The sequence below is a fragment of the Strix uralensis genome, chromosome 37 (assembly GCF_047716275.1).
Source record: "Strix uralensis isolate ZFMK-TIS-50842 chromosome 37, bStrUra1, whole genome shotgun sequence".
Lineage (NCBI taxonomy): Eukaryota > Metazoa > Chordata > Aves > Strigiformes > Strigidae > Strix > Strix uralensis.
In genome coordinates, this window is record NC_134008.1 from 1,538,312 (window position 1) to 1,564,683 (window position 26,372).

The 26,372-nt window shown below is 51.0% G+C and overlaps 1 protein-coding gene and 1 long non-coding RNA gene across 2 annotated transcripts in view; one reads left to right on the plus strand and one right to left on the minus strand.

The window, feature by feature from the left end:
- LOC141937094 (uncharacterized) overlaps nt 1–26,372 on the plus strand; it is a 786,032-nt gene that overhangs the window by 420,722 nt on the left and 338,938 nt on the right. The window lies entirely within an intron of this gene.
- Nucleotides 45–2,708, minus strand: LOC141937097 (olfactory receptor 14J1-like). The gene is made up of 2 exons (XM_074854500.1): nt 1,948–2,708; nt 45–207 (listed from the first exon to the last, which is right to left on the minus strand). The coding sequence occupies exons 1-2, from the start codon at nt 2,706–2,708 to the stop codon at nt 45–47; spliced, it is 924 nt and encodes a 307-aa protein (XP_074710601.1).

The following is a 26,372-nucleotide window of genomic DNA, read 5'->3' on the forward strand; positions in this document are numbered from 1 at the left end:
GTTCTGTGAGAATGGCAGGCACCTTATTAATGCTGGAATAATGTTTATTCATATACTTTCCTCAGGGTATCCTTGATCTCCTGGTTCCTCATGCTGTAGATGAGGGGGTTCAATGCTGGAGGCACCACCGAGTACAGAAATGACACCACCACATCCAGGGTTGGGGAAGAGTTGGAGGGGGGGTTCAGGTAGGCAAATTTGCCAGTACTTAGAAACAGGGAGACCACAGCCAGGTGAGGGAGGCACGTGGAAAAGGCTTTGTGCCGTCCCTGCTCAGAGGGGATCCTCAGCACAGCCCTGAAGATCTGCACATAGGACACCACAATGAAAACAAAACATTCAAAAACTAAACAGGCCCAACTTCCCTGAGGTAGGAGTGTGAGCAGGAGAGCTTGAGGATCTGGGGGATTTCACAGAAAAACTGGTCCAGGGTGTTGCCATGGCACAGTGGTATAGAAAATGTGTTTGCAGTCTGCAGGAGAGAATTGAGGAACCCACTGCCCCAGGCAGCTGCTGCCATGTGGACACAAGCTCTGCTGCCCAGGAGGTTCCCGTAGTGCAGTTTATTAGGTAAAGTAAAAGCCACACACGTAAGCAAACAACACTGGAATTCATTCCCACTTCTCATCGTCAGGCAGGGATTCAGCCATCTCCAGAACAGCAGGGCTCCATCAAGTGTAACGGTGACTTGGGAAGACAAACACCATAACTCCGAATATCTGCACGTTCCTCCTTCCCCCAGTGCTATACTGCTGAGCATGACATCATATGGGCTGGAATATCCCTTGGGTCATTCAGGGTCAGCTGTCCTGGCTGTATCCCCTCCCAGCTCTCTGTGCACCCCCAGGTTCCTCATTGGTGGGGGGGGAGGTGAGGAGCAGAAAAGGTCTTGACTGTGTGTAAGAAAACATCCCTGTGTTATCAACACTGTTTTCAGCACAAATCCAAACCACAGCCCCATACCAGCTACTGGGAAGAAAATTAACTCTATCCCAGCCAAACCAGCACAGGCAGCCTCCCCAGTGTGTCCCATGAACACGGGCACAGGACAGACCCTGGACCTTCAAGTCTTCCAAGGCGGCCTGGCTGGGCGAGGACACTGCTGCATGCTCCCACCCTGCAAATCACACTGTTCACCTGTTCACTGGTGTTTTCATCTGCGGGCCACTTTCATGGGCATGTTCTTGAGATCAGGTTTGGAAGAAGAGCTCAGCCTTCAGGCACTGCCCTGAGGAGATCCTCTTTCATGATGGAACCACTCTTATGGAGGCCGGCTCTGTCACAGAAGTGCCCATTGCCTGTCCCTGCCTGTGGTCTCCAGGACTGCCATGCAGCAGGGGTGTGACCAAGCTGCCAGAGCATTTGGGCCTTACACCAAACTGAAGGGATCAGAAAGAGAGTGTGGAAGTGAAAAGAGAACATCTCTGGAAGACCAAGTGCTCCCTGGCAGGGCTGCCATGCTGGGACTCTCTTCCCCTCCACCTCTGCACACAGAAATAGTCCTTGCAGCTCCATAATGGTCTTGGAGGAAGGACCTCAGAAAAAAAAAAAAAAAAAGTCACTGCAGGCCCTTTCTTCTATTTAAACACACAGAGATCATGGCTCCTCATTTACGCAGCCACTCAGTCAGAAAAGAAAAGCAGACAGTGAATTAGAAAGGGGATGACAACATCATTACAAGTAAAATACCAACACCAACAACAGAAAATACACAAGACGGGCTGGGCCTGTAATGAGTTATATTATAACTGCTGTGCAGCAGAAGATGAGCAGTTTATAGTTTCAGAAAAACATCTAGTTATCAGTTTCCTCAGGGCATCCTTGATCTCCTGGTTCCTCAAGCTGTAGATGAGGGGGTTCAATGTTGGAGGCACCACCGAGTACAGAACCGCAACCACCAGGTTCAGGGTTTGAGAGGAGATGGATGGGGACTTCAGGTGGGCAAACATGACAGTGCTGATAAAGAGGGAGACCACAGCCAGGTGAGGGAGGCATGTGGAAAAGGCTTTGTGCCGTCCCTGCTCAGAGGGGATCCTCAGCACAGCCCTGAAGATCTGCACATAGGACACCACAATGAAAACAAAACATCCAAAAGCTAAACAGGCACTAACCATGATAAGCCCAACTTCCCTGAGGTAGGAGTGTGAGCAGGAGAGCTTGAGGATCTGGGGGATTTCACAGAAAAACTGATCCAGGGTGTTGCCATGGCACAGTGGTATAGAAAAAGTGTTTGCAGTCTGCAGGAGAGAATTGAGGAACCCACTGCCCCAGGCAGCTGCTGCCATGTGGACACAAGCTCTGCTGCCCAGGAGGGTCCCATAGTGCAGGGGTTTGCAGATGGCAACGTAGCGGTCATAGGACATGATAGTGAGGAGAGAAAACTCTGCTCCAATGAAGAGGAGAAAGAAAAATAGCTGTGAAGAACATCCCAAGTAGGAGATGTCCCTGTTGCCCCAGAGGGAATTGTGCATGGCTTTGGGGAGAGTGGTGTAGATGGAGCCCAGGTCGAGGAGGGAGAGGTTGAGGAGGAAGAAGTACATGGGGGTGTGCAGGTGGTGGTCACAGGTGATGGCAGTGATGATGAGTCCGTTGCCCAGGAGGGCAGCCAGGTAGGTGCCCAGGAAGAGCCAGAAGTGCAAGAGCTGCAGCTCCTGTGTGTCTGCAAATGGCAGGAGGAGAAATTCAGTGATGGAGCTGCTGTTGGACATTTGTTCACTCCGGGCGTGCGGCACTGTTGAAAGAGGAGAAGACATTGACTAGTGTGGGCAGACTTTTTTGAGTCAATCCTATGCTATTTCCCAAGAAATCCCCTCAAAATTATTACTCTTTCTTCGGAGAAACTTCATTCAACTCCTTTTAGAAGCTCAGGTTTGTGTTGCTGAGGGCACTTTCTTTGAAGGGGCAGAAGACAACATCTCTTGTATTGCTCTCAGCCTGATGACAGGGGACCCTTGAGGGGCAAAAGGGCTCCCTGTGCCCTCGTGCAGTCAGGAGAGATGGTCTGCCCACGAGTGACCTGCCAGTCACCATGCAGGTGCCCTGTGCTTATTACACCTCTCTGCTGGAGGATGATCTCACTAACAATGTACTTTGGAGAAGAATTTGAATTTTGTGAGCTCAGAAGAGTCCAGTCTCAAAGTCCATTGTTCCAAACATTTCTCTCCTTCCCCGTACATCTGAGCAGAGAGTGATGCAGATGGGTCGCCTGGTTCTCTGTTGCCTGGAGCTGTCTCTGTGGGAGATGTTTGTCTCCAAGTCTCCTCTCTGTCAGTGCTCACAGCCCCCATCCCACCTTCTGTGTGCTCAGCGCTGCCCTGCACGACCCTGCTGGCAGCAGGGATCTGCCCAGGGACATCTCTGTGTGTGCAGGGGCTCAGGAGTAACTCAGAAATGTACATTTATGAGAGCAGGGAAATAAAATCCAGTCTCCCACTGCCCTGCCAGAAAACGAAGAGGAGAATTCTCAAAGCACACACTCCTTCCCTATTAGGTAGTCCCCACCTTGACTGTCCTCATGAAAAGTCCCCTTGGAAATTCCCTGGGGGTCATTTGAAGTTCTGAACATCCTTGACAGATGCAGCAACATCTCAACAGCAAAAGGACCCTGTCTTCCCTGACAGGGCATCTCCTTCCCCCCACAGCTTCTCCCCACAGCGCTGTGGGCAGCTCCCCGGGCAGGCTGAGTGCTGACCCTGGCAGGAGGCAGAGTCCCTGCCCCAGCACACAGCCCCTGGGCTGCAGGGACCCTGCTCTGAAGGACAGCCCTGGGAACCCCTGGCTGCATCCACAGCTGCACACCCCTGCAGCCGTCCCCAGGAGAAGAAAGCCGCCATGACCTGTCCCTCTGACAGTGCAGCAGGGAAGCCCTGCTCTGGATCACATCCTCCTCCTCAAGACAGGAGGGAGATTCCTGGCGGCTGTGCCGGCTTCACCAGATCCCTCCACCAACTCCAGCTGCATTGCCCTGCACCCACAGACTTACTGTGCCAAGGGCTGGGAAGATTTCTCCTCCAGTGTGCTCTCAGCATCCTCCCACTCCCATCTGCCTTTCCCCTCTCTGTGCCTGGTTCCTCTGCCCTCGGTGCCTGCAGGCAGTGCCCTCAGTCCTGCTGCGCTTTGCAGAGGAGCTGCTCCTGGGCACAGCTGTCTCTCTGCATTGGTGCCCACTTGCCCTGAGCTCCCTCTGTCCCAGGAGCGCATCCCAGCTCCGCAGTAGAGGACCAGCCCAAGGCATTTTAATGACCCCTCAGGTGGGTTTGGTGCTGAGTCCCTCAACCTCAGCCAGTGATAGGAAGATGAAGAAACCTCTCAAGAAGTCAAACTCAGATGCAAACTACAAAGATACCTGTAGTTTTAGTCAGTCCCGGTGAGGACCATTACTGACAAAGCCTCCTCAGGGGCTGGTTAGAGCAGAAAACTCCAGGCAGTGATGACAGGGAAACAAAGGTTATGTCAAGGTAGAACAAATTCTGAGTAAAACTAGAGGTGTTACATTAAGCAAAAGCGCCAAGACCTGACCCCCAGCCTGTGGGAATGGAGATCCTGTCCCTCACAGGTTCTCAGGGCTCTTCCTGGGGCAGTGTGATGTGGGGATGGGCAATGCCAAGGGCAGGACTACAGTCCAACACCTCCCAGGCTCTCAGGTGGGGAAGGGGAGGCCATGATACCCAGTGCTGTAAGGGGAAGGTGCTTCTTCATCGCCATCAGTGGCAGAGTCAACAGCCAGAGCCAAGGGCAGAAAGAGCTCATCTCTGCTGGGGGATTTTCAGACTTTCTGCATCCCTCATCTCCACCACAGGCTGTCCCACCGTGTCCCACACCTGCACCTCTTTCTCTGCAGGCTGGAGACATCCACCCGGCTACCACACCTTGCTCTCACCTGAGTATCTCCTTTCCTTTATTGATATCTCTATGTCCTTCCTGGCTGCTCCTTGAAACACACAGCCTGCGGATGCTCCAGTCTCCCTCTGGGTGAGTTGTTACACTGGACTGGACTTCAAATGACACTTCTTTGTGTCCAGTCTGGGTCTCCCCAACTGCACTTTGTGGCATTAGTCTTTTGTCATGCTGTATCTTACTACAAAGAAAAGCTCCATCATCTCTGAAATCACCCCTCAGCCACTCTCAGACTACGCTTATAGTGCCTGGAGCCTCCACACCACTGGCCAAAGAACTCCAGGTCCCCCGGCCACCCCACACAGGCCATGGGCACTAGGTCCCGAACCCCACCTTGGCAGACCTTCACTCAACACTCTCCAGGTCCTCCCTGCTTCTCCAGAATGGGGAGCCACACCCTGGGACACACCCATGTGTGTGGGGCCACAACAGCTGGTCATGTCCCAACCTGTCGTGATGTATGGGGCTATTTGCTCCCCTTCCCCCACTGAGGTAGAACTGGCCTCTTTTCCTTGTAAAACTTCAGGTGACTTCCATTTCTGAATCCCAGAGTTTCACAAGGTCCCCACGGAGTGAAGCTCCATTTGGTCTCCTTTTCATTTTTGTGTGTAGCTCGCTCACCCTGATTGGGGTGTCTCTCACAAGAGAACACCATGAGGAGTTGCAAAGCACTACAAATCCCCTCTCCTGGAGAAACTGTGGAGTTCTGGGAGTCTGGTGCTAAGAAGGCCATGGGGCTGGACCCAGAGGGGAAGTTGCCCTTTATGGGAGAGAGCAGCAGGAATGTGTGGAGCTCTGCCTGGGCATGGATGATGAGTCAGCTGAGCTGAAGGGTCACGGGCAACACTGTGGTGGGTGGATGTCTGCCACGGACTCCCCGTTGAGGAAGAGGAAACAGATGAAGCCTTCTTCATTTAACTGTAAGAAGCCCTGGTCCTCATGGCACTCCTAAACTATCTCAGTATTTGCTGAAGGGGCAACAGGAGCCATTCAGGAGGGTTTTGGAGTTAATTGACAACATCATCCTGACAAGGGTGACTGAGGAGGCAGTGAGGGGAGGTGTCCTGCAGGAAATCATACTCAGAAACAAGGAAGAGCTGGTCAGGGATGTAACAGTCAGGGGTTAGAAAGTAGAGTTGAGGCTCCTGAGAGATGGGAAGAAGGCAAAGAACTGGACTTCAGGAGAGCAGGATTTGGCCTTCTGAGGAAGCAGCTTGGAAGAATCCCATGCGATATGACACTGAAGAATTTCTCAAATTAAGAGAACCATCTTTACCAAAAGAGAGGAAGATAGTAGGGTCCACAGAGATAAGCTGTGCTTGCAAAATAAAAAGCTGGATTTAGATGCCAGACAAGTATAAGATTTAGAAATGGAAATAAAGGTCTTAGAATACTAACTTGAGAAATCAGGAATCTAGCAGCTCAGTTTCTAGCAGAGCAGCATATAATCACTAACATAAGTGACAATAAAGACAATGCATTCCCTGCAGTCTGGGAACTCAACAGTAAGTCTTGGTCAAATCCATAGGTTCTACTGGGAAGGCCCAGGTTCCTGAGGGTTGGCACCATGGATCCTGGTAGCCTTGCCAGCAATTCTTGGGGATGACCAACAGCTGAAGAGGACATTCAGGACCCGAGAATCTTGGCCCAGTTATTAGCAGGCAGAGGAGCATCCATGAACAATCTTGGGTCATCTGGGGTAAACTCAGGTTGAACAATTCCAGAACAAGCAATGTCAAGTGGCTGTGACAAAGCCCATCATCTTGACCAAATTTTGGAGAAGGTCGCCTTTGAACCAGGGAAATTCAAGGGAGTCATGTGACGAGGCGCATCAGGTCAATCGGCATAGTAAGGAATATTTCTTATGCTGTCGATGCAGAAGGCAATAAGCATTGGATTGTGCCTCAGAATATTCAAGGAGAATCTCATCAAGCTCATCCATGAGCTGAGGCAAACACTCTGAACAGAGTGAAGGATAGTGAGTGCTGGCCTAACACGAAGAAGATCTCTGGGGTAGGAGGTGTCTGTCTTGTGCCGTGACCAGTGAAGATTACACTGGAGTAAAAACCCCAGCCCAGCACCAACAGAGTGGAGGCCCATGGCCACAACTGCAAATTGATTTCATGGGACCTCTGCCAGTGACAGCTTGAAACACCAAGTGCATCTTGGTAGGAGCAGATCCTTTGAGTAAATGGACAGAAGGCCCACTTGCAAAACCAACATGGTGGCCACCACTGCAAATCTACTGTTGAACGCTGTTATTTCTTGCTGGGGTCTGCTCTACAGCACTGAGTCTGATCTCAGCACCGACTTTGTTGCAATAATTCTGCATGAGCACTGCAAAGCCTGAACGCGACACGTCCCACCCTGGCTCTGCCAACCGGTGGGGCAGGGGAGAGGAAAAGGCCAGTGAAGGGGCTGAGTTTGGCTGTTGAATGTGGGGTCCAGCAGCGATGAGGAGTCAAGGGAGTGGATGGGAAGAGACTGGCAAAGGCATCACAAGTTCTGATGTTGATTGTGAGGCCACTTCTATTACAGGAGCCTGATTGGCCAGCAGTTGACCCAGCAATTTGGGGACAAGGCGTTCATCACAAAACCGGTCATGCCAGCAGAGACAAGACAAGGAGAGAGTGGAAGGGGACAGGCAGGCCAAAGGGAGCTGGCTGGAATGGAGATGGTTCCACTTCCACTGCAGCAGTCTGCTTGGCCCTCAGGAGACATGCTGGCCAGCAGGCATTGTGAGGTCATCCAGCACATCAGAGAACCCACCCAACAGAAATTGCATCCTCGGGGAGGGGATGAGGAAGTTGGAAGAGGCCCACCTGGGTTCTGATTCTGGAGGTACCTCTGTTATTTTGACCTGACCAAGCATGGCAGAGAGGAATTCTGGGAGGACTAGCCCTCAGATGGGTGAAAAATCTTTTCCTTCTCACCAGGTTGAACATCCCCTCTTTCACCCAACACTCATCTTCCATCCTCGGAACATGCACCATGGTGCAGACCCTAGCTCTCTATTCTTTATGGCCCCCTCGTAGGTGCTGCCAGGCTGCACTGAGGTCCCCCTCAGCCCTCCCTCCTCCAGTCTGAACAAGCCCAGCTCCCTCAGCCTCTCCTCACAGGCAAAGTGATCCAGGCCCAGCTTATCTTGGGGGCCATTCACCAAACCCCTCCAGCTTGCCAACATCATTCCTGTCCTGGGGGTCTGAAATCCAGAGGCAGTAACCTGGACAATGCCCTCTCTTGATCTCCTGGCCGCACTCCTGGCCATCAAGCCCTGGGGGCAGCTGGCCTCCCTTGCTGCCAGGGCACATGGCTGCCTCCTGTCCAACCCACCAAGACCTTTCCCACGGGGCTTCTCCCAGCCAGGCAGCCCCCAGCCTGTGCCATTGCCAGGGGGATGTCCTGCAGGGTCACACACTGGCACTTGTCCTTGCTGCATTTCCTGAGCTTTCTGCCAGTATGTGCTCTCCTGCTCCTTTAGCCCTTTCCCTGAGCACTGAGGCCTGGAAGCCTTTTCAATAAAGACTCAGGCAAGGATGGCATTAAGTCTCCTAGCCCCACCTGTGTCTGATGCTGTTAAATCACCCTCCCCATTCAGCAGCAGCCCTGCATTTCCCTGGTGTAGGCTTGGTCTCTAATGAGCCACTGAAGCTTCTCTTTTTGCTCTTGACTTTCCTTGCCATCACCAGCTCCAGGCAAGCTTTGCCTTCCTAAAAACAATGAAGTCAATCTCTATAAATTTCTCCCCTGTAAACTGTCCTTGCTGTCACCTCCTGGCAGCTGCTTCCTGGCCTCTGTCAGAGCCAGCCCTGTCCCTGCCCTGACCCAGCCTCCCTGCCCCACACAGGCATTATCGTCAAGGGAAGATCCGTGGTGCAGGGAAAGGTTTCTAGGCCAACCAAAACCACAGTCAGTGGAGAAAGGGAAACATGGGTGATCTTTTGGAATGCTGTAGTTTGTTACTGCAAGATATGAACCTACATAGACACACAGACAAAGTCGATCCCTCAAGAGCTGGTCTTACACTGTCTGTCTAGAATCAGGCTCCAGGATCCCCTCGTCCCCCTGTTTCCCCACTCACAGACAAGCACACAGACACACACCCCCCCTCAATGACTGTCTCCAGCACAGTCACAGAACCGTTGATGCTGGAAGGCAGCCAGCTTCCACCTTCTCTGTGCTGCCTCTTCATGCTTCATTTCAGTCAGGAGCTCCTTCCTCATCCGTGCCAGCCTCCTGCCACCTTTGCATGACTTCCTGTATGTTGGGGTGGACTGCTCTACAGATGGAAGAGATCCTTGACAATCAAACACCTCCCTGCACCCCTCTTCTCTGCAAGGTGGTATCCCATGGGATTCTTCCAATCAAGTCCCTCAGCAGGCCAAAGCCTGCTCTCACGAAGCCTTGTTCCCTTCTCTCAGGAGCCTCAGCTCTACCTTTTCACCTCTGACTGTTCCATCCCTGACCACCTCGTCCTTGTTTGTAAGGATGAAGTCCCACAGGGCACCTCACCTCACTGCCTCCTCAGTCGCCCTTCTCAGGATAAGCCAACAAGCTCCAAAAGCAGCCTGTGTGGCTTGCACCTTGCTCTGTTGCCCCTTCAGCAGATATGGGGATAGTGTGAGTCCTCCATGTGTGCCAGGGCCTGCCAACATGAGGCTTCTTCCAGTTGTCTGAAGAAGGCCTCATCTACTTCCTCTTCCTGACCAGGAGGTCTGGAGCAGACATCCACCCACCACAACATTGCCCACGTTGTTCTACCCTTCCACATTGACCCCTCAGCTCTTAACTGACTCCTCGTCCATCCCCAGACATAGCTCCGTGCACTACTGATGCTCTTTTCTATAAAGGACAATTCATGCTCTAGGTCAAGACCTATGGCCTTATCAGTACCAGATGCCCGAGACCCCAGTGTTTCTCCAGGTGGTGGTTTGGGCCAGCTTATTCTTCCAGTGGTTACTTGCAGACCCTCTGGGACCTCTATTGTCCAGTCCAGACTTAGCCTCTCAAAAATACCAGTTTCCCAAGCCTCTTCTAGTCACTGGCTGCTCTGGTTTCACTAATGGTTAAACCCACCAACATACACACCAATGTGACATGCACACACACTGGTCTCGCAAGTTGCTGTCCCCCAAAGAACAGTTGGAAGAGCAACTGATATCAGCTACCTGGACTTATGCAAAGCAGTGGACACTGTCCCGCATGACATCCTTGTCTCTAAATTGGAGAGAAATGGATTTGATGAATGGGTCACTCAGTGGATCAGGATTTGGATGGACAGTGACACTCCAAGGGTTGTAGTCAGTGGCTCAATGTCCAAGTGGAGATCAGTGATGAGTGGCATCCTCAGGGGTTGGGATTGGGACTGGCACTGTTTAACATACTTGGCGACATAGACAGTGGGATCAAGTGCACCCTCAGGAAGTTCACGAACAACACTAAGCTGTGTGGTGCGGTCAACACACTGGAGCAAAGGGATGTGCCATCCAGAGGGACCAGGACAGGCTAGAGAGCTGGGCCTCTGCAAACCCCCCTGCATCTCACTGCCCCCAGGAAGAGCCTTGAGGATCCCAGGAGGGAAAGGATCCCCGTTCCCAGGGGATGGGCATCAGGGCTTGACCATCCTGTTGGTGAAACCTATCAAGGCATTTCACAGTCACCTGAACATTTGATTTTCAACCCGTAAGCAGTGCCTCTGAATTCCTGCTTCCCCAGCCCCCAGGAACAGGAACCTTGTCTCCTTATTCCCTCCCTGGCCTCTTCAGTCATGGCCCTCGCTGGGGATCACTAACACCCTCAGAGACTTGGAGGTTTGCTGCTGACTTTTACTTCTCTAGAGGCCACTTCAATCCCTTTTCTGGACCTGCAGTTCAGGAACTTGGCACCAGAGGGCTCATTAACACACAAATCCCCCTGACAAGCCAAGTCTCTAGGCAGAACTTAATTCCTCACTTCTGAAGTGGTTAATTTGAGAGGTTTCAGGCGTGCAGTCAAAGTGAAAAGCTTTCAGCACTAAATGCTGATAAGAAACAATTTCTTCTTTTTCCACTACTCCTTATTTTTCTGTTCACACATTAAGTGACATCAGCAAACTCCAATGGATATTGATCCTGAGCATCTCCTGACAGAGGCTGAATATGTCGGGAAGCCAAGACCCTCTATGTCAGACACTCTGGGGACAATCTTTGTCCCTACCTCCAACTCCATATTTCCCTCATCAGTCCCACGGGACTTCTAGCACCTTTTTTCAAATCTGAGCTTTCTCCAGGACAGGCTGTAGCTGCATCTTTCAGCCCTTTGACACCAACTCCCACCTGCTGTACTTGGAAAACAACCTGCACATGGACACAGAGGATGTTTAATTGCCAGAAAGCGAAATCAATGGAAGGCATGGTTCAATAAACAATAAAATACACTCCTCTGCTGTATATTAAGTCCACCTTACCTCCTCTGAAGGCCACTTTCCACAGTGGTGGTGGCCCTTAGACTAAAGAAAAACACGTTTTTTTCCAAACAGAGATCCCAAGAACACCCAAAACACCCCCTGCCCAGACTCTGTCCATATTCACTCACAGAGAGTCACACCCTGAAGTCACGAGCTCCCTCGAGCTTCCCATCTGCATCCCATCCCTTCCCATTCCCATCTGCAAACCCACCTGTTAAACAGGACTGGACTCATTATTGGCCACTGGGGTTCACCACTGGTGACCTGCTCCCAAGGGGACTTTGTGTTCTTGGCCATGGCCTTCTGGATCCGGCCATTCACCCTGTTTCCAGTCCACCTCACTCACACCTATCAGGATGTGATGGGATGCAGTGTGAAAAGAATTGTTAATACGGAGGTGAAACACCTTCCCTGCTCTCCCCTCACCCACAAGCTGAGACATCTCATTGCTGTGGTGGGTTAACCGTGGCTAATCACCAAACTGCCACCCAGCTGCTCGCTCACTGCCTCTCCCACCCCAGCAGGATGGGGGAGAAAATAGGAAGAATGGGAATGAGAAAGCTGCTGGGTGGGGACAAGGACAGTGAGATCACTTGCCAGTTCCCATTGCGGGCAAGACTTGCCTTGGGGGAAAGTAATTCAACTTACTTTCAATTAAATTCAGGTAATGGGGGAAAAAAGACAAACATTAGAACAACACTTTTCCTCCTCCCTGACCCAGGCTCAGCTTCACTCCTTCACTCCAGGCTCCTCTCCCCCTTCCTGAGCAGTGCAGAGGCGTTTGGGATTGGGGGTCACAGCCAGTACATAAGAGTTTTTCTCTGCTTCTCCTTCTTTCCCACAGTTTTTCTCTGCTCTGGCACTCCATGGTCCTCCATGGGCTGCAGGGAAGATCTGCTCCACCATGGAGCACCTCCTCCTCTTTCTCCAACACTGGTGTTCCCTCCATAGTTTCTCAATGTGTTTGTTCCCTCCAGCTCTACAGGTCTGGTGTTTTCTGCCCCTTCTAGAATATTTTTAGAGACACGTCCAGTTTTGCTGATGGGCTGATCTGTGTCCTGTGTTGAGACCATTGTGGAGCTGGAAACAGATCTGTGTGGCACAGGGCAACCCCTGACCTCGTCCCACAGAGCCACCCTTGCAGCCCCTCCAGGAAAGGTGAGGTGCAAAAAACTTTTTTTTTTTTTCTGTTGAACTAAGGTTTCCTGTATTGTTCCTTTTTGGCAATTAAGAAACAACTTCCTGTGAGTGTGTGCAGGCAGTTCTCCAAATAGAGCAGGTGGGAATTGGTGCAAATGAGCTTCAAACTTCAGCTACAGACAGAAAGACTGGATCTGAAAAAGCCCAGGGGTCTGAGAAGAGAGACCTCAGTGGTGAGACATAGTGACAAAGGTTGACCACAGAGTGTGTGACCTCCCTGAGATTGCTTTTCCTGCATGCTTTTTCAGACTCCATCAGGGCACACGCAGAGTCAGTATAAATTGGAGAATGCAGGTATTTCTTGATCTGGAAGGTAAAAACTGGAGAAAATTGCTAAAACAAAATTTAGAAAAAATTATTTAATATGTGAGCCTTCTCTTCTTAGGCTACACTCTGGATATTTGTCTCTTTGCAAGAATGCAAGAATTAATAAAAATTATGCAGACAGATGTTGCTTTTGAAACCACACAGCTGTTTCCACCACAAGCTGTCCTACAGCGTCTTCCATCTCTCTCTGTTCCTCACCAGGCTGTAGACACCAACACACTACCCCATCTCTCTCTCACACCAGCATCTCCTCTCCTTTACTGATGTCTCTCCATTGTTGCTGTCTTTGTTGCTCCAGCAGGTTCCAAGGAGCCCTGTCAGCTCTCCTTCATCCAAGGGTGCATTGCTGAGAGGCTGCTGAAACTTGTCCAACCCTTGGAATGTTACCCCAGCTGCTCTTCCACATAAGCACCACTGATACCGCCCCAGGACACCTAGCAAGTATCAAGCATCACTACATGACTCTGGACAAGATGTTGAAAGGCATTCGGGCACAGGTGACCTTCTCAATTCTGCTGGTGGATGGAAAAGTTTTGAGAAGGGAACAGACCCTGCAGGTAAACAATTGGTTGTGCCACTGGTGTTAGTAATGGGTTTCTATGACCTTGAGACCCTCCCCAAAGAAGAGATGGGATTCACCTGATGAAGTGGGACAAAACTACCTTTGCTAACAGCCTGGCCAAAATTGTAAGAATAGTTCAAACTAAAAGGGTGTGTGAAAGTGGACAATGGCAAATAAACATGTGAAGTAGTGTTGGACAGGTTTTCAAGGAAAGGGTCTTGATTGATGAAATCAGAGGGAAAGTGCTAATAAACGAAACAGAGCTTAGGAGGAAACACCTCAAACATATGCACATAAAGAAGGAGATGCCCACAGGACAGCATGATGGAAATGCTCTCCTGCCCTTTCTGGGAGATCGGCATGGCTGGACACCTCTTTTCAGGGCTTGCACAGTAATTCTCACAGCGTGGAGAGCAAACAAGAGGAATTAGATGTCCGTGTGCAGTTACAGATCTCTAGTCTCATTTGGATAACAAAGATGTGGGGCATTGCTGACACCACTGCAGTGCTGTGATGGATGAATGCTGGCGTTTTAGAAGGACAGGCTGAAAAGGCGAGGGAGGGGAGTTGCCCTGCCCATGAGAGAGCAGTGGGAATGCATGGAGCTCTGCCTGGGAAGAGGTGATGCGTCAGCTGAGAAGCAATGGATTAGTGGGCAGAGCCACGTGGGCTACACTGTAGTGAGTATCTGCTATAGGTAATCAGGATGGTTTGGGAAGAAGCAGATGAGGCCTTCTTCAGGTGTTCACAGGTTTGGCTCCTCATGGGGACTTGAAACCCCTTGATCTCTGCCAGAGGGGAAATACAGCAGGGCACAAGCTGTCAAGAAGATTTCTCAAGGGTAGCCATGATAACTTCACAAACATTGAGACATGGGGCTAGGAAATCCAGAGCCCATCTGGGTTAAAATCTGGGAAGAGAGTTGAAGGGCAGCAAGAAAGTATTCTAGAAGCACAGGAACAGCTGAAGGAAGGCTGGGGAAAATCTGGGACTCTGCTGAGTAGGGGAGGGGTCCAGATGACTGTCCTGATTGAATATTGGTGTGGGTTCTTATATGATCCCAGGAGTGAAATTAAGACCCAAATTAGGTCAGATGCCATACAACCATTAAGCTTTACTCCCGTAAGAAGAGGTCATAGCAATAGGACAGAGAGAAGAAGAAAGAAAAAAAGAGTCAGAACAACTAAGCAAGCAAACAGAAGAGATGCAGCAAGATTAGATACCACCACCATGAATCCAGCACTGTCCCGTTGGCTCAGTTTCGGTGCAGATGATGGGGTCTGAGAAAAGAGTTCAGGTGATGTCAAATTCCCCCCCGGACAGGAGTACACAGTTCTTTCAAGTGAGGTTGAATTCCCCTGAGAGATGATGTCAAATTCCTGAATTCCAAACTCCACCGAAAGAGGAGTACACAGTGCTTTTATTGTCCCAGTCCCCACGATTTCTTTGAAGAGTCCGCCCATTTCCACGGAGCTCATTGTCATACACGCCACCCTGTGTTCCTCCATGCCCAGGTGTTCACAGTTGTTGTGCTGGGGGCGAGTTGACCTGCAGCACCTTCAGCCTCTGCAAGTCTTCCTCACCCTGACTTCCTCTTCACCCGGCCTTGCGCGCAAGCGCAGCTTGGTAGGCAATGTGAAGGATGTTTTAGTTCCAGCTTCAGGTGGATAGGGTGGTTTTCTTCGGGGACATTTCATCTCCTTGAGAGCATACTCCTCCACGGCAGCAGGATGTTGAGGCCAGGAAGTGGTAGTGGTGCAGCAGCAATGTCGAGACAAACACAGTCCAACATGATCTCTTACAGTGACACAGGACAAGGAAAAGACTGAGGGACTTGGTGGTAAGAGCAGCCTTCAGGAACCCCAGGACCTGCGACCAGGGGAGAAATATGGAGTAAGGAAGAGTTACCCTTGGAGGAAGTGTGTTAAATTAGAGAACATTTAGACAAACAGGAAATGAACAAGGTCTTGGGGCCTGACAGGATTCACCCGTAAGTACTGAGTACCCTAGCTGATTTCATTGTGATGCCACTATTGATTTTTGAAAGGTCTTGGGAATCAGGAGAGATTCCTGAGGTCTGGAAGAAAGAAATGTCAGACCCATGTCCAAGAAAGGTGAGAAGGTGGATGCGGGGAGCCAGTCAGTCCTTCTGCCATAGCATCCTCCTGACAAACTTTGGTCAGTGGAAACTGGCTGAGTGGCTGAACCCAGAGGGCTGGGGTCATGGGCACAAAGTCCATCTAGAGGCCAGTTGTTAGTGGTGTGCCCCAGGAATCAATAGGGGGTCCAAGAGTGTTTAACTTCTTCATTCTGTGACCTAGATGATGGGACTGAGTGCACCTTCCAGAAGCTTGAGGATGACACAACATTAGGGAGGAGTGCTGCCTGCACCACGTAGTGTCACTGCCATTGAGAGGGACCTGGACAGGCTGGTGAACTGGGCTGAGAGGAACCTCACAGAGGTCGACCAAGAGAAATGCAAAGTCCTCCCCCTGGGGAGGAATAAACCCATGAACCGGTACATGCTGGTGTCTTACTGACTGGAAAGGAGCTTTGTGAGGAAGGACCTTGTGGCCCAGGTGGACAACAAGCTGAACACGAGCCAGCAGTGCATGCTTGTGGCAAAGGCGGCCACCAGCCTCCTGTGCTGCATTAGGAAGAGTGCTGCTGGGGGTGGGGGCAGTTATCCTGCCCCTCCACTCAGCACTGGTGAGACCACTTCTGGAGTGTTGGGGCCAGTTCAAGGCTCCCCAGTACGAGAAAGACATGGACTTGCTGCAGGAAGTCCACCTTAGGGCCAGTGAAGATTATTACGGGACTAGAGCATCTCTCCAGAGTTCCCTGAGAGCTGGGACTGTTGAGCCTGAAGACAAGAAGGCTCAAGGGGGATCTCATCACTGTGCACAAATATTTGAAGGGAGGGTGTAAAGAATCACAGACTGGTTGAGGTTGGAATGGGGCCTCTGGAGATCATCTGGTCCAACCATCCTGCTCAACCAGGGGTACCCAAGCCGGTTACCCAGAACAGTGTCCAGAGAGCTTTTGAATAGCTCCAAGGATGCAGAGCCCAGAACATCCCTGGGTAACCTGTGCCAGTGCTTGGCCACAGTGAAAAAGCATTTCCTGATGTTCCCAGAGAATCCCCTGTGTTCCCTTGTGTGCCCACTGCCTCTGGTCCTGTCGCTGAGCACCACTGAAAAGAGCCTGGCTCCACCTCTGTGCACCCTCCCTTCAGCTGTTTCTAGACTCTAATAAAGTCCCCCCCGAGCCTTCTCTTCTCTGGGCTAAACAGTCCCAGCTCTCTCGACCTTTCCCACATGTGAGGTGCTCCAGTCCCTTCCTCACTCTTGTGTACGTCCCTGTCTCTGTTGTACTGGGAAGCCCAGCACTGGGCCCAAGACTTCCAGCCTAGATCATTCTGTGATTCTGTAACTCCATTCACCACCACTCTTTGGGCCCGGCCATCCATCCAGTTTTTCACCCAGCAAAGCATGTGCCCATCCAAGCCTCGAGCAGCCAGTTTTGCCAGGAGAATGCTGTGGGAAACAGTGTCAAAGGCCTTACTAAAGTCAAGGTAAACAACATCCACAGACTTTCCCTCATCCAATAAGCAGGTCGCCCTGTCGTAGAAGGAGATCAGGTTTGTCAAGCAGGACCTGCCTTTCATAAACCCATGCTGACTGGGCCTGATCATCTGGTTGTCCTGCATGTGTTGTATGATGGTAAATATACCTGACTCTAGTTTGAGCAGATGGTTTTCCCATAGACCTCCCAAGGTCTACACTGAAGCTTAAAGATCTTATCCTATGATCTCTTATCCGGTAAGTGCAGATGTTTATGGGGCACTGATCCTCCCGTATTTTATGTGACCAGCTGAGACAAGTCAGGTGGACATCTCCTCCACTCCACTGACTACAAGGGGAGCCTGGGAGGCACTGCCTCAGACAGCTCTACATTACCCCTGCACCTCACTGCATCCAGCTTTAACAGCCCCAAAGGCCATGGTCTGCACCCTGAAGCTCCTACTCATAGGTTTTGGGAGTCAGGGAAGTTGAATGCCACCTGTGACTGAAATACATTCCCAGTGTTGGTGGACAGAAAGGAGTTTCTCGTTCTGGTGCATTCCATGCCACATGGACTCCACCTGGGATTTATCTCCCCTTGTTTTAGAAAACCGCTCATTGGGTATCTGTCCAATCTTGCTTGTACAGGCTCCTCCTGCAGTTGACAGCGGGTCTTCAACCTCCTCCACTGTAATTCATCCTCACAGCACTTTTAAATCATTTGGTTCCTTCATTGTCTGGGCCTCCAGGCACCTGCTCAGCCCTCACACAGCCTGGGTATTGGCTCACTCCTGGACATTTCTTTCCAGGTGAGTCCCCTCCAAGTTGTAGTCCCAGCTGTGGTTCTGAGGGGAGATGCTGCTTGGTGTCAGGTCTGCTTCAGAGCAGACAGGGCTGAGCAGGGTGTCCATGAGTGTGACCTGCCCTCCTGCCTGCTGCAGCTGGTCGGGGGGCTGGAACAGAGGTGTCCTCAGAGCCAGCACCCAGACAGGGACCTTTCCCCTGCCTCACCCCTCCCTTTTTGGACACAGGCAGCTGATGCCTGACTAGGGCTGCACTCTGATAGTCATGAACAAGGCAGAACTGGATGAGGATGTGAATGCTGAGGGCAGCCGTGGCTGCAGTGACCATGGCAGAGGAAAAAGGCAAACAGCAGAATGACAGCCTTGGCCTGCAGCACAGCACATTTCACATGGCTCAGCATCTGCTTGACAGGATCCTGGATATCCATGGAGCCCTCTTGGATTGTCAGGGACAACAGCATCAAAGCCCAGCAACACCTCAGTCTGATGTTCTGGGAGTTGAGCAGGGACTAGCTGGACGCTGTTGGGGATGGACAGGGATCTTCTGGCTGAAATGTTCACGCAACAGAAGGCATTGCAGAGGGGTGGGAGAGGGAACAGGTTGTCCAGGAGGCAGACACAAACATGGCCTTGGAATAGAGGGGTGAAGACAGGAAAGGCAAAGGTCAGCTGGGCTGGAACTAGCAAGAAATGGGGAGAGCAACCAGAAAGCCTTCTGAAAGTTCACTACAGAACAAGGAGTCAGGTGACAAAAACAGAGTCTCATGGCTCAAAGGGGCAGCGTATGTAATGGCAAAGACGTGGAAACGGCTGAGGAACTCATTGTTTTCCCATCCTCTTCTCGTAGTAAGATCTGTACACAGACCTCCCTGGACCTTGAGTCTCTGACCAACATTTGTGCAGGCAGGACTGCACCCATGGCAGAGGAAGGTGTGTCTGGGGAGCACTTACACCACTTGGGCACACACAGGTCCATGGGACCAGAGGGGATGTGCCCAAGAGTGCTTGGGAGCTGGCTGGGATCATTGCAAGGCTGCTCCTGGTCACCTTTGAAATGTCAGGGCAAACAGGGCAGGAAATGGCAGACACTGCACCCATTTTCAGGCAGGGCAACAAGGAGCATCTGTGGAACTACACGCTGGTCAGTCACTTCTCAGTCCCCAGGACGGTGATGGAGAAAATTCATTTCAGTAATTCCTTTTTCTGCATATATCAGCTGTTCTCTCTGAAATGCTCTGGGGTAGCTGAAGGGTGCTTGGAAGGGTGACCCAGGAACTATGGGAACCCTTCTGGAGCATTTCCTGGTCACCAGGAAAAGGATCTCCAGACACTTCAGTGGAGACAACTCCGGTCTCTCCATTGGCTAGGAGGGGAAGTGTAGACAACATGATTTGATATAGATATCTGTGGGGAGGTGTCTGATGTTTGGGGAGACCGGTGCCCTCCCTCTCTTCACCTAAAAAGGAGTCACTCTTCATTTACACTGGAGGGAATAAAAAAGAGTGTTGATGGATGATCCAGAGACCCCTTTGAGCAGACACTGTAACACAGATGTGTTGAGACAGGTGCAAATCTGGCCACCCAAACCCAGGGTGTTTCACTGCAGGTGGTCACCCAGCTTCCCCGTATCAGGTGAGGGAGCCTGACACCTCAGTGGTGACTCTCTTTGTGCAAGGGGTGAGGAGTGGCAAGGATGCTCCTGGGTGGGGAGGGGTTTTAGTGTGCTGGGCTCTCTGCAAGACAGAGAAATATCTGTCTTTTATGCTGCAGGCCTGAGTATGATAGAAATGTTTAGAAAATGTCAATAATAATGAAACAAAGAAGAAATGAGGAAAGAAGAAAAGAAAAGAATATTTTTTAAATAAAACTTTCAGACTTTTTTACATTTTTTTTTCTGTTTATGTCCACTTTAATTTACTTTGCTTTGTTTTGATATACCAGTCTTTGAGGCATTTCATGAACATTTTTTTTCATTAAGATTTTAAATACAAAAATATTTCCAGGACCAGGGTGGGATGTAGCTACAAGGACACAGATGCCCTAAGTCACAGGGAAAGGGATGCCTGGTGGCAGTGCAGGTGTCCTGGGCCCCTCTGCCCGGCCTCTACCAGCAGCTCCCGAGGCGCTCTGGTCTCCTGCAGGAGACCTCCTGGCCTGTGTGACAGCGGCCAGTCCCAGGGAAATACGTCAGATACACTGGGACGTCTGCAAGGGGCACTCAATGTCCATGGCCAGACAGATGAGCTCTGCCTGGAAAGGGGAAGAATGGCCTGACAGTTCTAAAAAAATCCTGAGCACCTTTTCCTCAGCTGAGATGACTGAAAATTTTGAATAAAGTGATGATGTTTTTCCACCGTGACCAAATGGGAATTTCTAGGAAGTGTATTAACTGAAAATGAAGCTCTGAGCTTCAGGGAGTTAGAAGCCTGCCCTTGTCTTTCAGCAGTCTAATTCTCTCTTCAGCCACCTCCTTCATTGTGTTCATATCTCTCATTTCCCATCAATCTGTCTGAAACATTGCTAGTGAGGTTCTCCCCTGGGGATGGTGAACCTCAGTGGAGGCAGCTTCCCCTTAGCACACAGTTGAGCAGTGGGGGTTGTTGTTTGTTAAACTTTCCCATGTTTTCCTTCTGTTTGTTTGCAATGAAGAGAAATTCTGCTGTGCCCGTGTACAGCCAGGTCTCTGAGGGAAGCCAGTGGGAGCTGGTGCAGAGGAGCTGTAACCTCCAGCTGCAGCTGGGGCGGAGAAGTCTGATGTCAGGAGAAATGCTGCAAGTCCCAGGGGGCCAATGGGAGAAATGGCCGGGCTGGGGAGATGAGGAATCAGGTTGTCCATGGAGTGTCTGACCTCCAGAAGGAGCTGGTCCTACCCCTCCTGACAACAGTAGGAGACCCCCTGCATCAGCATCAATGAAGAGAATGCTGCTATCACTTCTTCTGTAAACTGAAAAATAATCCAAAATACTTCTGTATTAAATGCTCAGTGAAATCTTCTCCTTTACGTGCACTCCAGAGACCTCTCCAATTAGCTACTCAAGTCCTGAAGACTGAATAATTGGAAGAAATATGGCTTTCTGCATTTTAATGAGCCCCATGGTGTCTTTGGTGCTGAGACCATGAACCTCAGACACTGAGAGGAGCCTGAACCAACGGATGAACAAGTCAACGCCAGAAGCAACGCCTACAGTTCCAAGGAGTGTTAATGGGTCCCACTGAGGGCCATCCCCAACAAAGCCTCCCCAGGGGATGGTTAGAGCAGAAAGGTGGCAGCAGGAATGAGAGGTAAGCAAACACAGTGTAAAGGTGGTTCTGATGCTCAGTCTGCCTTAATGTGTTGAAGCCAAATGGCCAAAGCCTGACCTGCAGCCCCTGGGAAGGGAGATCCTGTCCCTCACCCATTGCCCAGGGCTCTTCCTGGGGCAGTGTCATGTGGCAATGTGCGGTGCCAAGGGCAGGACTATGGTATGACAGTGATGGGTCTGTCCTGGGTGGGGCAAGGAGGCCATGAACTCCTGGTGCCTTAAGGCTGAGGTTTGTCCTGGTGGGCCTTAGCTGCAGAGGCAACATCCATAGGCAAGGGAAAAGTCCTTGGCTCTGTTGGTGGCTTTTAACCTTGCCAGAGCTTTCACCTGTCTCTAGCACAGGCTGTGCTCAGTGTCCCACACCTGCAGCTCTTTCCCTGCAGGCTCTCAACTTCATTCTTTCTTCCCCACCTTGCTCTCACCTCAGCGTCTCACTACCCTTTCTGATACAGAATAGGAAATCATAGAGTAGACTATTTCAGTTGTAAGGGACCTACAATAACCATCTAGTCAACATGTCTAATCAGATCAGGACTGACCAAGTTAAAGCTGTTATTAAGGGCATTGTCCATATGCTCCTCAAACACTGACAAGCTTGGGGCATTGACCACCTCTCTAGGAAGCCTGTTGCAGTGTTTTTCCACCTTTTTGGTAAAAAAAATGCTTCCTCATGTCCAGTCTAATCCTCCCCTAGTGCAGCTTCTAACCATTCCCAGATGTCACAGAATCACAGAATCACAGAATCATCTAGGTTGGAAAGGACCTTGAAGATCATCTAGTCCAACCGTTAACCCAGCACTGACAGTTCTCAACTACACTATATCCCTAAGCGCTATGTCGACCCTACTCTTAAACACCTCCAGGGATGGGGACTCCACCACCTCCCTGGGCAGCCCATTCCACTGCCTAACAACCTGTTCTGTAAAGAAATATTTCCTAATATCTAGTCTAAACTTTCCCTGGCGCAACTTGAGTCCATTCCCTCTTGTCCTATTGCTTATTACTTGGTTAAAGAGGCTCATCCCCCCTCTCTGCACCCTCCTTTCACGGAGTTGTAGAGGGCGATGAGGTCTCCCCTCAGCCTCCTCCTGAGTAAACAACTCCAGTTCCCTCAGCCACTCCTTGTACGACATGTGCTCCAGACCCTTCACCAGCTTCGTTGCCCTTCTTTGGACACGCTCGAGTCATTCAATGGCCTTTGTGTAGTGAGGGGCCCAAAACTGAACCCACTGATTGAGGTGTGGCCTCACCAGTGCCAAGTACAGGGGCAAGATCACTTCACTGTCCCTGCTGGCCACGCTATTTCTGATACAAGCCAGGATGCCATTGGCCTTCTTGGCCACCTGGGCACACTGCTGGCTCATGTTCAGCCGGCTGTCAATCAACACCCCCAGGTCCCTCTCTGACTGGCAGCTCTCCAGCCACTCCTCCCCAAACCTGTAGAGCTTCTGGGGGTTGTTGTGGCCCAAGTGGAGCACCCGGCATTTGGCCTTATTGAAGCTCATACAGTTGGCCTCAGCCCATCGCTCCAGCCTGTCCAGGTCTCTCTGCAGAGCCTCCCTACCGTTGAGCCAATCAACACTCCCACCCAACTTGGTGTCATCTGCAGACTTACTGAGGGGGCACTCGATCCCCTCATCCAGATCATCAATAAAGATGTTAAAGAGGAGTGGGCCCAAAACCAAGCCCTGGGGGACACCACTCGTGACCGGCCGCCAACTGGATTTAACTCCGTTCACCACAAATCTTTGGGCCCGGCCATCCATCCAGTTTTTTACCCAGCAAAGCGTGTGCCCATCCAAGCCTCGAGCAGCCAGTTTTGCCAGGAGAATGCTGTGGGAAACAGTGTCAAAGGCCTTACTAAAGTCAAGGTAAACAACATCCACAGACTTTCCCTCATCCAATAAGCAGGTCGCCCTGTCGTAGAAGGAGATCAGGTTTGTCAAGCAGGACCTGCCTTTCATAAACCCATGCTGACTGGGCCTGATCATCTGGTTGTCCCACATGTGTTGTGTGATGGTACTCTGGATGAGCTGCTCCATCAGCTTCCCGGGTACCGAAGTCAAGCTGACAGGCCTGTAATTTCCCAGATCATCCTTCCGACCCTTCTTATAGATGGGCGTCACATTGGCCAGTTTCCAATCTGTCGGGACCTCCCCGGTCAGCCAGGACTGCTGGGAAATGATGGAAAGCGTCTTGGCAAGCACCCCAGTATGTCCTATCACTGGATCCCGGGGAGAAGAGAGCAGCACCTCCCATTCAATTTCCCCTCCTCAGAAAGCTGCAGAGAGCAATGGGGTCGCACCTCAGCCTCCTCTTCTCAAAACTAGACAAACCCAGAGTCCTCGGCAGTTCCCCATGCGACATTCCTTCCAGCCCTGTCACCAGCTTTGTTGCCCTCCTCTGGATGCATTTAAGGACCTTCACATCCTTCTCCAGTTGTGAGGCCCAGCAGTGCACACAGTACTCAACGTGACGCCACACCAACACTGAATATCTCTCCATCCTCCCTGGCTCTTCCTTGAAACACAAAGCTATGGGATGGTCCAGACTCCCTCTGGGTGACTTGTTGCTGCACAACACTGCCCTTGGGGTGACAATTCTTTAACTTCATGCACATTCTCAACCTCCCAAGATTCTCATAGTTCCATTCTGTCTTTTTCATGCTGTTTTCCACCACAAAGAAAAGCTCCATCACCTCTGAAACCACCCTTCAAGCACTCTCAGGCTAATCCTTTACTGCCTGCAACCTCCATGCCATTGGGCCAAAGATGCCCATGTCCCTCAGCTGCTACACACAGGTCATGTGCTTGAGGCCCTGAACCCCATCTTTGCAGACCTCTCCTCAGCACTCTCCACCTCCTCCCGACTCCTACAAAATAGGAGCTGCACAGAGGGTCACATCTGTGTGTGTAGAGCCACACCAGTGCTGAGTTGAAGGGGAAACTAATTCAGGTTTCTGGGTTGCCACATTCTTCCTAATGTAACCTCCTAGGCAGCTGGCCTTGTTCCTGGGGAGCATGCACCACCGGCTCGTGTGCTGTCCCTCCTTGTGCCCAGGCCCTTCCCTTACGGTCACTGCTCAGCTGGGCAAGTCCTCGCTGGCCCTGATGCATGGGGTTATTCTTCCCTCCAATGCAGGACTGGCCACGTCTCCTTGGAAACATCAAGAGGTTTTTATTGTCCACATCCCTGAGTTTCTCAAGGTGCCCCCGGACTAGAAGCTTCTTTTGGTCAGCTGTTAATGTCTGTGTGCTGATGGCTCACCCTGACTGAGGTGTGTCTCACACAATAACAGTAGGAGGAGTCTCAGGACACTACAGGAAAAAAAAGGAGGTACTAGTTCAATTTCTGGCCCAGAGAAAACTTACTGTGACAACCATCTCTAAAACACCAAAGGAGAGTACAAAGCAAGCAAACCAAGAGCCAATAGAGTAAGGGCAAATAAGAGCTGAAGTGTTACACCATGTTACTGTCCTATAAATTTATCCATATAGAATCATAGACAATATGGATCCCTCCAGGAGTTGGTCTTAAATCCTCTGTTTACCCAGGAGCTGACCCACATTCTTCTACCCTCTCCTGCTTACCCCTCAGCTCTCTCCTGACTCAGACACTAAAGGAAGCATACATAAGTTGTGAGGAAGGTGGATAACCTGGGAGAAAAACCCAAACATTGTCCCAGCATGCAGGGATGAGGTTAGGAAAGCTAAAGCCTAAATGGCATTGAATCTGGCCAGGGATGTCAATGACAACAAGAAGGGATTCAGTAAGTACACAGGTGCAAAAGGAAGACAAGGGAAAATGTGATCCCATATCTCAATGAGACAGGGGACCTGCTTACACACACATGGAAAAGGCTGAGGTACTGAATACCTCCTTTGCCTTCTGTCTTTACTAGCACGATGGGCCTTCAGGAATCCTGGGTTCCAGAGAGCAGGGGAAAAGGATGGAGCAAGGAAGATGTACCCTTGATTGAAGAGTATCTGGTCAGGGAACACTGACCTGATGGTGAAGTGACCAAACTCTCCATGGACTGGCGATACAGAAGTCCTTGCACCCTGATGGGATGTAACAATGAGTGCTGAGGGAGCTGGCAGATGTCATTTTACAGCCACCTTCAATGATCTCTGATTACCTGTTTTGACTGGGAGAAGAGCCTGGAGACTGGAGGAAAGCAAATGTTACTGCTGTCTTCAAGAAGGGCAAGAAGGAGGCACCAGGGAACAAAAGGCCAGTCAGCCACACCTTGACTCCTGAGAGAGTGATGGAGCTGCTAATCCTGGAAACCATCTCCAGGCAATTTAAAGACAAGAAAATAATCAGGAGTAGTCAGCATGACTACCTGCTTAGCAACTTGATAAACTTCTCTGATGAAGTGTCTGGCCTGGTAGATGAAGGGAGAGCAGTGGATATTGTCTGCCTGGACTTCAGGAAGGCTTTCAACACTCTCTGCCATGAGAACTTCACAGAGAAGCTGTCGATGTATGGGCAGGATGAGCAGACTGGGTGGTGGGTGGAAAAGGGACTGAATGGCAGGACCCAGAGGGTGGTGATCAGCAGTGCAAAGCCAAGCTGGAGGCCAGCAGATAGCGGTGTGCCCCAGGAATCCATACTGGGTGCTGTCCTGTTTAACATTTTCCTTAATGAGGTGGAAGATGGGGCAGAGGAGGGGTTGATACACCAGAGCATTGGGCTGCCATCCAGAAGGACCTTAACAGTCTGGAGAAAGGGGACAAGAGGAACCTCGTGAAGTTCAGCAAGGGCAAGCACAAAGTCCTGCCCCTGAGGAAGAACAGCCCCATGCACCAGTATACGCTGGGGGCAGCTAACTGGAAAGCAGCTTGGCCGGAAAGGGCCTGGAGGTCCTGGTGGACACCAGGTTGAACCTAAGCCAGTAATGTGCCCTCGGGGCAAAGAGGGTGAATGGAATCCTCGGCTGCACTGGACTAAGTATTGCGGGCAGGCACAGAGACATGATTGGTCCCTTTATGCAGCACTGGCGAGGCCACCCCTGGATTCTGGAGTCCAGTGCTGGGCTTCCCAGTACAACAGAGACAAAGACATACACAAGGGTGAGGAAGGTACTGGAGCACCTCACATGTGAGGAAAGTCTGAGAGAGTTGGGGCTGTTTAGGCCAGAGAAGAGAAGGCTCAAGGGGGGGACTTTATCAGAGTCTAGAAACAGCTGAAGGGAGGGTGCACAGAGGTGGAGCCAGGCTCTTTTCAGTGGTGCTCAGCGACAGGACCAGAGGCAGTGGGCACACAAGGGAA

What these genes read in the sequence shown, in the direction of transcription:
- LOC141937097 (XM_074854500.1), bottom strand. Translation starts at nt 2,708, where the DNA reads ATGTCCAACAGCAGCTCCATCACTGAATTTCTCCTCCTGCCATTTGCA. An exon ending in CTCTTTATCAGCACTGTCAT is followed by an intron (nt 208 to 1,947) that starts GTTTGCCCACCT and finishes CCTGTTTCTAAG; the next exon opens with TACTGGCAAATTTGCCTACC.